This window comes from Plutella xylostella, chromosome 4 (assembly GCF_932276165.1).
Source record: "Plutella xylostella chromosome 4, ilPluXylo3.1, whole genome shotgun sequence".
NCBI classification, from domain to species: domain Eukaryota; kingdom Metazoa; phylum Arthropoda; class Insecta; order Lepidoptera; family Plutellidae; genus Plutella; species Plutella xylostella.
Window position 1 is genome coordinate 3,446,565 of NC_063984.1, and position 18,657 is coordinate 3,465,221.

General features: G+C 37.5%; 1 protein-coding gene across 1 annotated transcript; it reads left to right on the plus strand.

Moving 5' to 3' along the window:
* The first annotated feature begins 1,922 nt into the window (after positions 1–1,922).
* On the plus strand, positions 1,923–3,940 carry LOC105383727. Its single transcript, XM_011553821.3, has 5 exons — positions 1,923–2,140; positions 2,291–2,489; positions 3,008–3,158; positions 3,447–3,537; positions 3,872–3,940. The coding sequence occupies exons 2-5, from the start codon at positions 2,295–2,297 to the stop codon at positions 3,921–3,923; spliced, it is 489 nt and encodes a 162-aa protein (XP_011552123.1). The 5' UTR covers positions 1,923–2,140; positions 2,291–2,294; the 3' UTR covers positions 3,924–3,940.
* The last annotated feature ends 14,717 nt before the right edge of the window (positions 3,941–18,657 follow it).

Sequence of the window (18,657 nt, forward strand, 5' to 3'; positions counted from 1 at the left end):
GAAAAATTAAATAAACTCCAATATAAATGTCTGCGCATTATAACTGGTGCCATGAAGTCTTCCCCGACCAACGCTCTACAAGTGGAATGTGTGGAACCTCCCCTCTTTCTCCGTAGACAATTTCTATGTGACAGATTCTTTTACAAGATCTGTCAATTTACCTCTCACCCTCTCCTTTACAAATTAGGTACCCTTCAACATCTATCTACTGTTCAGATCAATGAATCCCCATTAACAGTCCCACTTCTGCTGAGAAGCTTCATCAGATTCTCTAGACTTCCCAACACGACAGTGACGTTTCTCTCTAACCCTATGTTTAGCACCTCTTATGACGCCCTTACCTTTCAACCAAATATCATTACCGATTTTGGTGTGGGAAAAGATTCTCCTGACGCTAACCAAACCTTCAACTGTTTGGTAAGTAAAATGTTTTCAGATTGGTTATGCATATACACAGATGCATCCAAACCGTCAGACACTAGCGACACTGGCCTGGCAGTATGGATCCCCAAATTCAAGATTATTCTTAGTTTTAAACGCCCTCCCGAGTCTTCTGTCTTCACAGGTGAAGCTACAGCAATCTATGAGGCCCTGCTTTATGTAGAGTCTCATAATCTTCAAAATTCCATTATCTTTTCTGATTCATTGAGCTGCTTACACGCCATAATTTCATTCCCTTTTCGGAGTAAATCCAAATTCCCTATTATATTTAAAATTCGAGAGTGTTTACACCGCTGCGTTACCCGTGGCATCAATGTAGCTGTGGCTTGGATCCCAGGCCATAGCGGTATTGTCGGTAATGAGCGCGTAGACTCATATGCTAAGAATGCTGTCCAAACTGGTTTGCCGACTCATTATAAAAATTTTTCCCATGATCTTGCCTCACTTGCCAAGCCAAGACTTGAAAAATCTTGGCAAAAATTCTGGGATCTTTCAAAAACAATAAAGGGAAAGCATTATGCTGATATACAACCAAAAATACCCAATAGACCATGGTTTTTTAAGTCTAAGTATATTGACAAACGCACCACATCTACAATCTGTCGACTGCGATTGGGCCACGTGTGTAGCCCAGTCCATTTGGCTAAGATCCGGGTCCGTGATAGCTCAATTTGCGACTGCGGGACGGACGAAGGCACAGTAGAACACCTACTGTTCAGTTGTCCAAAACTCCAATCCTCTATATACGACTCCCTACCTCCTTCAATCCCTCGTCCTGTTAATGTGAAGTGTCTACTAACCTATGTCCATTCCTCATTTGCAAATATTTTATCAACTTTTCTTAAAACTAACAACATTACACTCTAACAGTCCTCCCCTTCGAAATTAATAATGTAAATACATGTGATCGTTATACTAACATTAATCTACTAACTTTTGTTTGTGTTGTCTTGTTTCAGAATATTCATTCTCTGACTGAAATACATCAATCAGTAAACAAGGCAAAATAAAATACCGTGCAATCTCCAACACATGTTATTGGCGGAATTGACAGTGTTAGTCACACACAGTCAGAGAGCCACAAAAACAAAAATTGAATTGAATTGACTTCTATTGTAGGTACTCTGTGGCAACGTTTATTATTCTGAGCTTTAAAATATGTGCAATGGCGAGATGAGCGTGCAGAAGGTCCTCAGTCAGTTCATAATCGTCCACGACGCCGACGTAGAGGTGGCGCAATGCGATAGGCACGCACTTTTATTTATTACCCTATGGCGAAGGTTGGATGATTTTCTGACAACGAGTCAATAAAGAGTTAGCAAGAGCGTTATTATTCTGAGTTCTAGGGATACAAAAGCAGAACTTCGAACGCAGCCTCAGCTGTCAAAAGGTCAAAAACACCGGAGGGTGTCAGAAGGTGATTGTTTTGCATCTCTCTTTGTCTCGCAAAAATAATAGAGACAGAGAACGCGTTTCACGGCTTCCATTCGATCGAAGTCGACTTGAGTTGCATCTTGCAGTGTTGTGTTTTGTCGGTATTTTGCATCTTCTATTTTGATTTTAACTCAAAACTTTATCAATGTGAAGATAGTACGCTAGGTATTTCGATAGACTTTTTAGTTTTAGATATGAATATTTCCGCTGAAGTGTAAAAATGAGACTGTATTTTTGTACGACATAAGTTTTATACTACAAATAGGTAAGTCAGTAATGAAATGAGAAAAAAATATTTATTTAACTTCCTAATCATACCTGTATAAATTTTTCAAACCATAACATTTATATTTTCATATCTTTGCCCAGCAGCGGACTACACAGGCTGCATAAAAAAAAACATTTATATTTTCAGTAAAATGGAAGCTAAAAAGCAGGCAACAGGAGCTCAGATCACTGCGTTGCTAGACTACATGCAGGAGAACCCGGAGTTGTCCAAGGGGCTGGTGAACTCCGGCCTGGAGCGGGAGGAGGTGGAGGCGCAGTGGAGGGAGCTTGCACAGACCCTCAACAACATGGGGGGGTCAGTCAAATCTGTGGATAAATGGAAACAGGTATAATGTGGCCACAAAAATATTTATAGTCATGTTGGAGTGGTAAAACTCTGTCCTCCTTATTTTTAAACAGAGACAAAAGATAGTTCTGCCTTAAACCTGGCTTTAGACTACTGATTTATATAAAATCTCTGAACTATAACCAGTTCTAAGACTTCTAAGCGAGAACTATTGTTAGTCTATGTATATTTTATCATTAGAGGGTGTATGAAAGTAGACCTTGTAATGAACCCTATTCAAGTTCTCGAGTGGAATTCCCTAACAGTAAAATGCTGCATAGTTATGATGCTCATCAGCCCACTGAACTGGCAATCTTAGTGGGGTAGCTGGTGCTAGCTGGATGGGACACAGTGTTGTGGCTTTCTGTGAGAAAGGTCTGTGCCCAGTAGTGAATAATTAGGGGGTTGATTATTGATTAGTATAACAGAAATTCATATTATAATATCAGCCCAAAATAAAACTATAGTTAAATTGTTTGGCTATGTTATGTCTAATCTTTATATTTTTGCACTTCACAGACATGGCGAGACTTGAAATCAAATTCGAAAAAGCGAGCCCTAAGAGCACAGCAGTACGAGCCAGGGGGCAGCACCAGTGCAGAGAATTCCCAGAGCGCCGACCCTAATGATAATGATAATGGAATGTACTCTACTCCCAAGAAACGCTATGGTAATTTAATTATATGTAACAAAATATATTCATCTTCAATTTTATATATGTATATTAGGTATATGCACTCACGACTGTAATCCCCGAAAGGGTAGTCAGAGGTGGCTCACAAGCGAGCCACCCACTTTTCGCAGCACATTTGTACTCACGTAATAGGTTGCAAACCATATCACTGTTTATTCATTCGTTCATCTTCAATTTTGTTCACCAAAATTAGGGTTACTGCTTATTTATATAAAAAACCTTATGTTTTAATGCTATTTAAAAATAATATTTGTTTCATTCTAGTCTCATTTGATGAGGAGCTCCTACGGATAGAAAGGGAAAAGCTGGAAGTGGACAGAGAATACAAAGTACAAAAGATAGAGGTATTGTCAAGGTAATGTTGATCTATTGATTTTTATTTTGTCATTAATCAAACTTTTGCTGACAAGCCATAAAACTAAAAAAAAAACACTAATATAGATATTTATTTTATCTGGTCATATTGTATAGGAAGTTGCAAAAAAAGGTCCTTCAGGATAACCTCCTGAGTCAATCCATTCGGTTTAATAAACCACTTTTGCAATACCTTTTATAGTATTTAGCCTCCTAAAATCGATATAAAAAACTTACTTCATGCATCATATTATTATTTAGAATCTAGACAATCTATTTTAGATTTAGATTTAAAAACGCTTGTGTCCTAATCTCACTTTATTATTCTTTTACAGGATAGCTGCTGCATTGGAAGAATTAGGTAGGAAAAAAGAAATAATAAAATAAAAACTTAATTTATATAATTATGTTGTATCAATTATTTTTAACCGACTTCAAAAAAAGGAGGAGGTTCTCAATTCGTCGGGATATTTTTTTTAATTTTTTTTTATGTATGTTCACCGATAACTCCGCCGTTTATGAACCGATTTTGAAAATTCTTTTTTTGTTGTATTGGGTTGAGCTTCCAGGTGGTCCCATTTTTTTTTTCAGAATTTTATCTCACCCCTAAGGGTGGGTAAAGGGGTAAAAACAGGGTATGAATTTCCATTTTGGACACATATTAACCGATTCTAATGAAATTAAGAACGTAAATATAGTTCTTATAACAATAAAATATGATGGTGACCTTGAGCTGATCTGATGATGGAAACGGAAGGCAGTCAAGGGAACTCCTCAACGGTATATAGCAACTACCTCGTGTTTAGGCTTGAATGATTCGTATTGATTAGTAGGACTTTTTGGTATCATTTGCATCTTACTTTTGATTAAAAATTATTGCAAATAAACTAAAAACTATAAAATAAAATAATAATTAAAAAAAATAAAAAACCGACTTCAAAAAACCACTAAAATGCCTTTGTTCCCAGCCAGTCACACCTCAACCAGTCACACTGTTACTCGTTGGGAATTTTATGTTCAAAATTCCCATCAGTCCACACTCTGTTACTCGTTGAAACACCCTTTTCCTTCATTCCCAACGTGTCACATACAACTGTAACACTGTAACTAGTTGGGACTATGAAAATAAAAATTCCCAACAAGTCACAGTAACTTGTTGGGATTTTCAATGAAGAATTTTCCACCATAGACAAAAACCGATTATAGAATAGAATACACTTTATTTGTACACCCCAAAAGAATAATAAAATATTCAAGTTGTAACTTAATTTGGATGCGGAAAGCTAAAGATCACATCCAGTGGCGTGCTTTGGGAGAGGCCTACGTCCAGCAGTGGACTGCTATAGGCTAAAGATGATGAACCTAAATAGGGTACAAAAGGCGGTCTTATCACTAAAAGCGATCTCTGCCAGACAACCTTTGGATGGAGGGAATAAGAGATTAAGGTAGGTGGCGCTAGTGAAACCTCATCAAGTCTTTTGAGCCAATACAAGAGTCCAATGGATCTGAATTCCACCATATGCGATACCTATAACTACTACATGGCTGTTATGCAAATTAGTAATATTAAGTTTTAACTAGTTTAAGTTTTCCGAATAAAATAAATAAATAAGTACGTAAATACTAGATCGGTGTTGGTCCCCATAATTTTCGCCATTATTTTGAGATCATCTGCATCTTCCGTCTATGTCCGAGGCGCAGGCCAGATCATCATTAATCTGAGGCAGGTACTTCGGAAGTACCTAATTATTTATTCATGGTGAAGCAGAGCAGATATGAGTCGATAAGCAAATATCAAACTGCCATAAAGTCACCTCCACGCAAAATTTAACAAATGAAAGTTTTCATTTTCTCTATTATTTTGTGGCTACTGCTACTACTACTACCACCCAGTATCTATCTTTCATAGAAAAAAAATGATTGGATTTTACAATTCGGTTTTGATTTTATAATTTTATTGTTAACTAGTTTAATAAAACTTATTTGATTGTTCGGAATAATTATTTCTATTTTCATACTTTTTCAAGAAACGAAAATAATAAAAATCGTAATATCAAATACTTATACAGTGTGTTGTTTTTCGTACCCGACAAACTTTAAGGGTTTCTACGAGTAATATCATCGAGAAAAAACTTCGTTTAGAAAATCATCTCGAGATTTAAACGCCTTACGGATATGAAATAAAATGCTATTATCCGCAAAAAGTCATCTCTATTCATTTAAAATATTCACAACTGCTTAAAAGTTACATAAAAAAGTCCAAAGCAACTTTAAAATGGCCGCCATTTCTATAATATTGAGATTTGACCCCACATATGGGGGTTTTTTCTCGATGACATTACTCGTAGAATCCACCCTTAAAGTTTGTCGGGTCCGAAAAACAACACACTGTATAAGTCACAGTACCTATCACTGGTTAGGCATCATCATCATTCATCATCACTGAACAAATCTTAACGAGTAACGGGAGAACAGTTGGGAATTTTCTAGTTTATGTTCCCATCCAGTTACAGCGGCTGGTTTGGAATTCAGAAATAAATCATTCCCAACGAGTAACACTCCCATCGAGTAACACTGTGACTAGATGGCACACTTTTCATGAAGAATTCCCAACTGTATACAGTGTGACAGGTTTGATGTGTGACTCGATGGGAACAAAGGCTAAAATGTAAGTAATAATTTAAGGTTTACACAAATTATATGTGACAGTACAAATATACCTAAGCAGGAACTGTTCTTTTTTGAAGTTGGTGCCATATTTCTTCAGATTACTTTGTCACTGCACCAACATCAAAAAAGAACAGTTCCTGCTTAGGTATATTTGTACTGTCACATATAATTTGTGTAAACCTTAAATTATTACTTACATTTTAGTGGTTTTTTGAAGTCGGTTTTTTATTTTTTTAAATTATTATTTTATATCTTTCCCTGGAAATGATAGGATACATGCAAAAACAACAAAATGCTAGATTCGGGGTTAGTTCCCAAACTTCGTTATCCCTGAGCTTCGGAGCGCTGCGCTAACCGCAACTGCAGAGAATCGACATCCTGCCCCCTTGATTACATCAACTTTCTCAGCACAAGCGGGGGACGTGATGGGTTGTGATGATGATGAGTGACCCCTAGGATTTACAATGTTTCCTACCGTAACGCTGCTTGCCGAAGCCTATACTATACACATGGAACAAACAGGAAACTACGAAAATACCTGCAAGAGACAAAACACTTGCTAGCCAATTACAAGCTTAACGCCTTCCGTGATAAGAGTTAATACCGAATGGCCGAGACAGGTAGTTTGGAAACATTACCGTGTGTTACCGAAGCTTGCCATAATCGCATTAACCTACATAACCCCCATCAGCGCTAACAGAAACTGAGCCCAAGTTACGCTGAAACTTTCAGACATGGCGCTTGGGGATATAATAATTGGCAAATAGATATTTATCGTTGCGTAGAATTGCAGATAAAAATGCATGTAGGTACGTAATAATCACATGGAGGGCGGTGTAGTTACCAACAATGTAGGTAGGTACACTAGGTAGGGGAACCCGGGGTAAGATGGGGTCGCGGGGTAAGACGGGACCCCCCACTTATATGTAAAACTATACATCTTAGGAATCTGAGTTATGAGCCAAGAGAAAGGCTTTTTAAATGATTGACCTTTAGTGCGCAAGTGACAGAAGGTGTGAGCGCATGCGTTTTTTGTGTAAGCTCAATTGTTTGTTTTTGCGTAGTGTCCATATTATTTTTGACCGGTAGAAACAACGTCACAACACAGTAAATAAAACAGTGGCATTTTTGGTAATTGTGTGTTTTTATTTAAGGTTTGGTACGCTTTGTTTAAATATGTGCAAAATCACTTTAACATTGAAAGTAATATTTTTTTTTATGAATTATTTAAAAAAATATATAACGTGGGGCAAGACGGGGTATTTTTGGAGGGGCAAGATAGGGTACGGATCTAGCTTGGTTAAGTTTTTTTTTTCTCCAACCCAATATTTGACATTGTAAAAGGGCTCTAAAAGGGCTACAGGGAAGTTGGCTAAAAAGACAAAGCAGATACTGCCTACGAAGAAGAATAACAACGAAGATGACTGTGTCTACCTCTACTGTGAGGATATCTACAGTCCTACTTTAAATCTAAGGAAAACTGGGTCGGATGTCAAAGGTGCAGGCGTTGGGCTCACACTGCAGGTGCTGGTGTTGACGATAAAAACACAGAAGAAGTGTTGTTTGTCTGTTTTGTGCTCCACATAGTATACTTACCCCATCTTACCCCGTACATGGGGCAAGATGGTTTATTTCCCATTTTTTACATTTCTTTAAATAAGTCAATTGTAATGATTACTTTTTTGTCAAAAGCTGTGCTAAAGTGTTCGTCATTAACTTCCTAATAAGCCATAAATAATTGATAACGTTGTGGTTATAAATACCTGTTGTTTTTTTAATTTTCCCTTAGCGACCCCGTCTTACCCCGGGTTCCCCTACGTAGGTATCTACATCATACAGCCACCCGATATTCTTATCTTCCGATAGACTTTCCTCCTGACTCCTGAGGCATAATAATGTGGCCGAACAAGTGAAGTGCTAGGTCTAAAGACAAAGGAAAAAAAAGAACAACCCGGCCTCGGGTGTACCCTCGTGAAAGCAAATTTCTCGTTGCCCGCTGCCTGTAATCTATATTGTCCAAAAGTCATTTCGCATAACTCGTATGACCAAATTTTTTGGCCGAATCATCACTTCTCCAAAAGATTTATGTGGCCTAGCTATGGCTGGTTTTGCCTGAAACTCTTTTGTCACAAGCTTGAAACTTCGGAGTTTTGTTTCAAAATTAGGTAAGTAATTAAATAAATCTTAAGACGAAAAACGTAGAACGGTCTAATACCTACGTATAAATACCTAATTTTATTCTTAATGATTATTCTCATATAATCACCATATAACACTCCCATTATATACGCATCTAAACTTTTAAATCTAGGCAAGGCAACTCAAGTAGCTAATTGTTAAACATTATGTAAATTTTAACCAATTATAAATTTAGCCGTGGGTTTTCCGGTCTCATCGGGTAATAAATTACAATATTGAGGTTGCTAATTTGAGAAAGTTTCACATGTTACGGAAATTCGGGTCTGTTGTTACCAACTCGAGTTTTAACCAGAGGTAATCTTGTTAGCTTTGTAGAGAGTATTGCGTAATTAAATTATTATATTCAACCTAATCCTTATCAATATAGTTAAGTACCATCATTTCAAGAATAATATTCGTACTTATATATAGGTCGCATTAGGTAAAGTTGCGAAACACACGGTATCGTCAATAAACAGTACCTATATCTTGGGTCTAATCAGGTTACCTGAGGTACGAAATTCCGAAGTCTACATTACATACATACATTATATATATGTATGTCGCAGGCATCTGGTTTAATCTCCTGTTTGATTGAACCGCTAGCCCGTTCATTGGATGACGCTGCTTAGTTGTATGACTAGGCCGAACGTTGATTGCACAAGCGTCACAAAACGTCCAACTAGTTAGCTGACTTAAAATCAGTCAGGTGGTGAACAAAACAAATATGGCGTCTAACAGCTAACAGCTGACACAAAAAGCACCTATGTTGTTAGTTTTTTGCAAATAAATTAGCTTTAAAGTGCATTATTTGTGTTAAAATACTGTGATAACATGGATTTACCTATTATTACGCCGCGGGCGGATAGTTTCAAAGAAAAAATTGTTGCGTAACTGGATAATTATAAACAACAATATGAAGGTACGTTTATTGTTATTGTTTAGTTAATTTGTGAGATAAGAGCTTTGTAACATAGTCTTTTTGTTGACTCTTTTCTGGTCATGTTCACCCTAACCAGACATTACAAAGTTGCTATACTATATCCCATTCAACGACTCCGCTGAATGACGTTCAGTCAAGACGTCGAACGTTACAATCAACGACTTGACGAGTTGTCCTTTAGTCATACAACTGAATAGCGCCATCCAATGAACGGGCTAGTGGTTCAATCAAACAGGAGATTAAACCAGATGCCTGCGACATATATATGCTATATTTATAATATTCACATTAACAAAACTCCGCTCATCCATAAGAGCGAAGGTCCTTATACTGTGTTTAATAGACCAAACAATTCATAAGTACCTAACTATACATATTACGTGTCACCAGAATCGAACCCGAATCTTTTAATGTGCTGAAAAGCCTTAAATCTGAACCTCTGAAAGCGATTACAAAGCTGAAACACGCGCTAATATCCTAAAAGCCGAGTCATGGAGCTAATTATGCTACGGTTGACATTACATTGCACCTTCCTGGCACTTGCCCGACTGCAGTCGAGGCAGTTAATGTAATTGGACATAACGTTAGATTATTAGATGGCGCGGATAAGTGCAACGTTCCGGCGGCGGCGGCTCCAATGCAGTTGTCGTTTAGGAACACGGTATGGTAATGTTAAAATACCTACGTATTCACAAATGGATAATGTACGCGCTCGTTAGGTTTTATTATTCATTCTGGCTCTCGGGTGATGTGTTTTGATCGCGACCGAGGTGTTCGGTTCTTATTTGGTATAAGGTATTGGATATAAGTTGGTGTGGAGTTAGAAATTGAATTGTTATGTAGCGGGATGCCAATAATCCTAAACTACCAAAATTTGTTAATAAAAGTGCCTAATGAAAAATCATGCTACTTACGAATCTGTCACCATTTAGTAAGTTGAAACAAAAATGATGTACTTAAGTACTTACCTACATAGATATACATTATAATATTTTCCTTTTGCAAAAAATATTACACAGCAAAACGCTCGTGTTTTTGTATCATAAAATCAACAATGGAAGATCCGTTCTGATTGTCCGCAAATCCTTTATGCGGGACGACATCTGTTTTGATACGCCTTTGTGTGGCTTCTTTACGACCTTCGCTTTGTCTTAAAATAATATAAGGGAAATATTTTATTAACCTGCTACCGTAATTCCCGTTACGGGTACCGTTACGGGCAATAACAACTGAGACACTTGCTTCCCGGATGCGACGATGCAGGAGGTTTTCCATGAATCTCATTCTTATCTTAGATGGGAGGGCAAGGAAGAAACAAAGCAGTAAGTACAGTGAAACTATAAAGTCCTGAAATTAATGTTTGAGGAACTAAAATTTTCAGGAGCCTGGCACCATTAGAAAAGAAACATAAAAGTCATAACAATTGTTTATGTCAATAGGCGGTTGGCTGTTTTTTTGAATTTTCTTATTAATTATAAGGATAATCTAGATAAAAGCAACAATTTACGCTTGGTTGCAATTAGGAAGATGAAGAAAAATATTCGTAGTTAAGCTAGTGAAGTTATTTACCGAGTTTTAATACAATGTTTAGCGGAACATCAAGCTGGACACATTTTGTCGAATTTGGAGGATGTTTACGCTCGTACAGCGTCTATGACGGGTATGTAGCATTGTACAAATTGTAATAACTCATTTTTTATTAGTACCAACGCTTCATTTATCGATAAACCTAGGTTTAGAGCCCAAGTCGAACATTGTTTACATACCACTGATTGTAGGTTTCATATGGTTTCAGTTGAGTCAAACCTTAACATTTTGATCTTGAAGATATATTTTTTGTTTACTTACTAAATTCACATTGTGTGAATTTGGGGGGCATTGTGTAACTCAAAAAGATTTTTTAATTTTATTTTATAGTTATATCGGACGAGCGTGCCAAAGAGGGCAAAATATGGAATATTTCTAAATCGTGGAAGAAACAGAACTGGCCGTCCAAAAAGAGAAATTGATGTCTTTACTATGTGTGCCCTTCGTCAACAGATCCAGTTTTTTTATACAGTTGTAATAACGTTATTTATCTAAATAAATATTTATTGGTTTCACTATTAGCCTTCATATTAACACCTTCTAGCTTGTATAAGAGCTTTTTTGTGGATGATAAGTTGTTTTTAAAATACATAAATAGGTAGGAAGTTAACAGGCAAAATATCAAGTATCAAAGTCAGTTATGTTTCGCTAAAAAAAGTTTAAACTGTTATTTTGGATTACCGATTAGCGAGTGATACACACACACGGCTTGCTCTAAGTATTATATTCTGATGCTGGGTAGTTTACCTACATCTACTATGTATGTTACCTATTTAGAATTTAATAATGTATTCTGTCGAACTCTACATAAATTATCCAATGCTGAAAATATGGTAATTTTCTCTGAAATTCGTCGAAGAGCTGAGGTCGATGTTTAGGAACATTGGCTAGAACTTTCTAGAGAAACTTCGGGAGTGAAGGATTTAAAGCGCATGTAGAGTGGGAGGATGTTACCTCCGCTGATGCACTCCGTCGTGCGCGTGTTTCTGACAAACTAATGCCGAATTCCTTGAATTTTCCTCTTTGGTCCGCTTAACTTTCGTACACTTTACTTCTATTGAGCTTGAATTATACTGTATAGGTAGGTACATAAGTAACACTAAACAGTCGGTTACTTTTACTAAAGTTAAATCTGCACCTTATGAAATGTGGAACGTCTGTTTTTTTCTCGATTTTAGAGTTGGTCCAGTTCTGAAAAATTATTCTGCTCATTGAGTAGATATCGGTTCTACATAGACCTACACTACACTACACTCACACGTGGCTTGAAATTTTTCTTTCAATTCTGGACCTCAACAAAAATAGAACATTAACTTTAGAGCTTTTTCAGCCATTAACATGACATAAAATGAGGCTGACAATCTAATGAATTCTTAAAGTATACCATCAGCAGCATAACTCGATCAATTAAGGTAGGATCTGCAGCGCGGACGAATTTGCCGCTACATGAGTTGTAGCGTAAAATGCAATATCCCGTGCGGGGGGGACACTCCGGCTTTCCGACCGAGGCATTCTGTACCGAAGTACTGTCATGCTATCGTTAACTCTAGTGCTCGGTGATAGCCGTGGTATGGTTCTGCTGTATTGTCCGGAGAGCCGGAGTGAGACCGTGCCCGGGGCGGGGGCGTCATCAGCCGTGCGCCAGGTTATTTAATCAAAGCCACGCGGAAGCCGCACGGTATGTAGCTGACACGATAGGGTTTAATTTTAATAGACTTTGAGAAATATTTTGCAAATCAAGGGCAGTTTGGCGAACAAAATGTTCATGCCGCACAAAGGATCTTACTTTTAACACTGCAATGGGCCGCCTAACATCACATTCATGTTTTTCGAGATTATTATTATTATTAAGTTTCAAAGCTACGTTTGTTGCAAACCTAGCCATTTTCCACAAAGTTTAGTAAGTAATAATGCTGAAGGTGAAAAACTTGTCAATACGTAGGTAGTAGTGAGCAACCAATTCTTGCCAAGTCAGATCATAACTTTCTTCTCTCCGCCTTCACAGATTCTTTCCTAATTATTATTGGGTACAATATGATCAACTGGTTCATCTTATAGTCTGATAGGTATTAGATACACTAACCAAGGCAGCATCCTACCCCATGGCTCGGGCAAGGGTCCAGCGTCGCGCCGCTCAGCCCAGTGCCCAATAACTCGCATGATTAAGTTCACAGGAGCTCGCCGAGTGCCTGCACCCGCTCCACCTCTCTCTGGAAAACCTATTTTAAAACCGCCCCAGCCTGACCTGACGCGGCACGATTTATGTTCCACCGCAGAAGAAATTTGCTTGGGAGTTTTACGTGGTTTATTTTGGAGCTTGCCCCTTAGTCGGATAGGTAAGCGAGGTGTAAGTACGAGTACATACCTACATAATATATTTTAATACCTGATGAAACACATAATCCCCTTTTTTGCGTCTTCTTAGTGGGATAGATTCTGCAAAGTCTGTGTAACTCAACTGTAACTCTAGATAAAATAAACTGTAGGTAATTAAAGTTTTTTTCAGAATTACCGCTTGCAGCGAACAAAATGGTACCTTCCTACAGTAACAGCGTCACGGGTCACAACCCGTGATACACTCGGCTTACGATACATTTGTAGCATCATTGCCTTTTACACACCCGCTATAAAGTGCAGATAGCTGCCACAAATGTATTAATACTGAATATCTCTACTTTATGACCAATAAAACACGTTAACCCTTTGAACGGCGTCATAAGTCACTGATAAACGATTTATATTTGTCTCTCCCTCGTGTAACATTCTAGGATGTTAAAAACTATTGTATGTATGTATGTTAAGTATATCATTTCAATAATGGTTTATGTAACAACGTAACATAATGAATACTGTATTTAAAAAGAAGGTTGCAAAATTGGTAAGAGGGTGGTTCATAATCTACTGCTTATGCACTTGTTCAGAATGACTACGAGTACATATTATAGTATATTATATTATTATACCTACCTATTTTTGACATAAAAATTTGTATGTTGTATGTTTTTGGTTAAAATTTAAATAACGGCTGAGAAATAAAAAAAGTCGTGGTCGTTCAGACACACTCAAAATTCAATACGCTGCTTTCAGCCCTGAAAATAAAATTAAGCTTTGAATTTTTTATAGCTTGAATAACATTAGAATGTTTTGGCGCCAAAATATTAGTCCAGATCCCTCGTGATTGTCATTCGAATAGTGTATTCTCTGAGTCTACCGATATCGTGAAATTTAGACATAATTTTAATTAGTTAAAATAATAGGATTGAGATCTATATTTAGAATTCCTATTTGAGAACCGATCTTGTAACCTCATTAATTATGAGCAACGAAATCAGCCGCTTATTTCACTTCCTTTAACAATATAACGAAGGTACCTACCTACATAAACAGAATTTCTAGTCTCTCGTCTACCATGATACCTAATGATAATGTAAATTAGTGAACATTTTTTCTCTTATTAAATCTAAAAGTACGCTAAGCGCATGTCATCATGTTACCAATAGTGTAGAGTTGCATTTTTATCCGTATGAATATACGTAAAAGAATAATATTATATTATACTCATACTCTACCCTGGATATTGCTCTGAGAATTTATAGTACCTAATAATAATCATATTTTTTTTAGTAAGTAAGTAATTAATAAAAATATCACAATAAAAATGAATGATTTTAAAATAAAAAAAAACCGGCCAAGTGCGAGTCGGGCTCGCGCACAAAGGGTTCCGTAGCTTAAATCAACCTATCTCAAAAACTATAAGAGATACTTTGATCAAACCAAAAATCGTTGAAAGAGTTAATTAGCATGCATCACCTCTATTTTTTTTAGAATTTTATACCCCGTAGTTATAAAAATAGAGAGGGGGGGACATACTTTTTACGACTTTGAGAGCTGATATCTCAAAAACCGTTCACTTTAAGAAAAATGTTTTTTAGAAAACTTTATATCATTTTAAAAGACCTTTCCATTGATACCCCACACGGGTATGTACATCGAAAAAAAAAATTTCATCCCTCAGTTACATGTATGGGGGGCCCCACCCCCAATTCTTTTTTTTACTATTTAGTGTCATATTTTTGTAGCGGTTCATACAACACATATTCCCATCAAATTTCATCACTGTAGTACTTATAGTTTCCGAGTAAATCGGCTGTGACAGACGGACAGACGGACAGACGGACATGACGAAACTATAAGGGTTCCGTTTTTGCCATTTTGGCTACGGAACCCTAAAAAGGAACACACCCCGAAGGTCTTATGGTAGGAAGGCTTGTGTGGTATCCGGCTAGTGAATATTTGAGAGCCATAACGGTTGCCTGGGGCTTCACTCTATATGACGAAAAATTAAGTTTCGGAGCGCTTCTGCGCGAGGCACGACATGACGTCGCACCGGCTCTTGTTCGTTCGTTTTTATTCAGCACTAGCTGTTCCCGCGCGCTTCGCTTCGCCTTAAAAAGTTTTCCCGTGGGAATTCCGGGATAAAAAGTAGCCTATGTTCTTTCCCAGGGTCTAGACCGTATGTATACCAAATTTCATTCAAATCCGTCCTGTAGTTTTGGCGTGAAAGAGTAACAGACAGACAGACAGACAGACAGACACAGTTACTTTCACATTTATAATATTAGTTAGGATTAGGATTAGGATTAGGATAGAGTAACCCTCCTGGTCCTTGCCTCCGTTTGTAGGTCACGAGACACGGCGCGTTCCTTCCACCTCATGCTAATGAGTTCAGCTGACGATGTCGACACACACTTCACTCCACGTGCCGAACACAAAGACATAGGTGTGTAGATGCATACATCTTCATATTTGGCAGAACATTAGTGGAAGTGGCAGCCACTTCCGTCATAAATTCTAGCTATGTTTATTGTTTAAAATTAATCCATTCTACCTTAGGGCTGATTTTTCAATGCTGCTCTTACTAAGATAATCCTAACAACAATTTTATATGTTAACATCAGAGATATGTCAATGTCTAAGGATAACATTTATCCGATTGCATTGCAAAAGTATAATGAATTTATTCGATGTTGACATTGAGCGACTCAATGATTTTGATTAATATTTAATTACAATGCAACACATAATCAGTAAGTATTTAACTTCAGTTTTCATATGATCAAATACTTACCTTTTACAATTCATGTTGCAGCATGCATGACACATCAAAGACAGCAGGCTCAACGCACTGCGAACATCTAAAATATTTACTAACAACAAGCCCTCTGGGACTGAAGTCTCACCAGTCTTGCCACTCACCAAGCTCGTAGGTTACCTATAGGCCTTGTATCCTTTGAACATACATACCATAAAATAACAATGTAATCGTTATTCTATGGTACCTACTCAGTCTGATGTCTAACAGCTAACTTGAAGAATTTATTCTATGATACATATGATACATACATTTGTGGAATGATGTAGAAATTTAATAAATTCTTTTGTGGAAACTTAATAAATATATATGTTTATATATGTATATCTATATATAATAATATAAGTGGGTACATATGTATTATAGTCTTTTTACTATTTATTGTAGTACTTTATTAGTAATAATTTGTTTTTTTTATTAATATTTTTTTTCCTCTCTTGATAAAAAAACAATGCAAGGAAACACCTACTTACTCACCTAAATACAATACTTTCCTACCATAATATCATTAAGCTACTTACCTACATAGCTCACCACAAATCAACAGGTACTAATCTTCAATCACCACATATACTATCCATCACGCACACTCACATAGCTAGGAAGCGATCACGTGGTACTAACAAATATACTTCACGACCCTAGCTGCTCTGCCGATACACGATGTTTACTCCAAAATTGTTCTTTAATGCAATGAGAATACAGCAGAAGCATTAAATATTCCTCCTTCAATAGACATAAATATTACGAACATTCTTTTGTATCAATGTTGAAATATTTCACTACCTACCCAACTTGTGGGACAAGTTGTTGTTGACTTATTAAACTAAACTTTTTTTTTTTTTTTCTTAATGCATATCTGCCATCAGCTTGTTTAGCCTTTATCAGATGTGATGACTTCATGTCGAAGGGGAAGAGTTGTCCACTGACAACACCTTCACTTTAAATATGCGAGTATCACTTTATGTTGAGCAAGTTAGGACGCTTCAAGCGTACAACATCTTTTTCTGTGTTTAAAAGTACTATTGTCAGTGGGTTTATGTGCCTTTCAAGGCGGCCTTTGTAGCTTTTTATGCGATTTTCGATCTCCTCTTTTACTGTTGGTACTTCCAGGTACTCATGGATTTCTTCATTTTTGGTAAACCAGGGAGCAGCACATATGTTTCTGAGCACTTTATTTTGAAATCTTTGTATGATTTGTATGTTAGTTGCGCAGGCGGACCCCCAGAGTTCGCTTGCATAAGTCCAGATTGGCTTGAGTACACTGTTGTAGACAAGAATTTTGTTTGAGAGGGACAGTCTTGAGGTCCTATTTAGCATCCAGTGCAAGTTTCTGTATCGGATTTTCAGAGCGTCTCTTTTTGCAAGGATATGCGTCTTCCAGTAGAGACCACGATCCAGGTGGCATCCCAAGTATTTGACACTGGCCTTGTGTGGCAGGATTTCCCCTTTCATTGTTACAGGTGGGCAGTCACCTCTGCGCAGTGTGAAAGTGATGTGTACAGATTTGCTTGGGCTTGCTTTGATGCGCCATTTGTCCAGCCATTGATCTATTTTATTCAGGTGAGTTTGTAGCTTTTCTGATGCTATGACAGGATTTGGGCTGCTGGCTAAACATGCGGTATCGTCCGCGTAGGTGGCACACAGGATATCTTCAGACTGCGGAATATCAGCGGTGAATATTGTGTATAGGACCGGGCCAAGGACAGAGCCCTGTGGGACGCCAGCTTCAATCTCGCGCAATGCGGAGCATTCCTCGCCAAATTTCACTTGGAAGAGGCGGTTGTTCAAGTATGAGTTGATTAACATGTAGACTGTGTTTGGGAGTGCCTTCTTAGTTTTGTAGAGAAGGCCTGCGTGCCAGACACGATCGAATGCTTGTTGTATGTCCAGGAACACAGCGGAGCAAAACTCTTTCTTTTCGAATGTTTGTCTTATTTCGTGAACAACTCTATGTACCTGTTCAATGGTAGAATGGTGAGGTCTAAATCCGAATTGGTGGTCGGGAATGATATTTTCTTGAAATAGTAGTGGTTTAAGTCGACTCAGGAGAAGTTTTTCAAACAGTTTCGATAGAATAGGCAGGAGACTAATTGGCCGGTATGATGGGACTTCATTTGGTGGTTTTCCATTTTTGTGGACAAGGATGATTTGTGACACTTTTAACAATGGTGGGAAATACTGCAATCTTAGCATGGCGTTAAATATTATTGTTATTAGTGTTATTCCTTTAGGTGTTATCTTCTTTAGGATTTCTGCAGTAATAAGGTCGAACCCAGGGGCCTTAAGATTTTCTAGGGCTTTGATCTGTCTTGCAACTTCTTTTGGGGAGACTGGTTTTATTGGCAAGGACATTTGTTGCGGGCTCTGTAGGAACTCGTTTATTTCTTCTTCAGTTGACAGGTCGTCTGACTCATTTGTTTTAAATACGTTTTGTAGAAAATCAGCAAACACGTCTGCTTTCTCCTTCGCACTTCTTGCCCATGTGGCATCCGGGCGTTTTAAGGGTGGCACATGTTTTTGTGGTTGGCTGAGAAATTTAGTGAGTTTCCATAATGAGTGCTCATCATTTCTATTAGCGTCACTTTTTT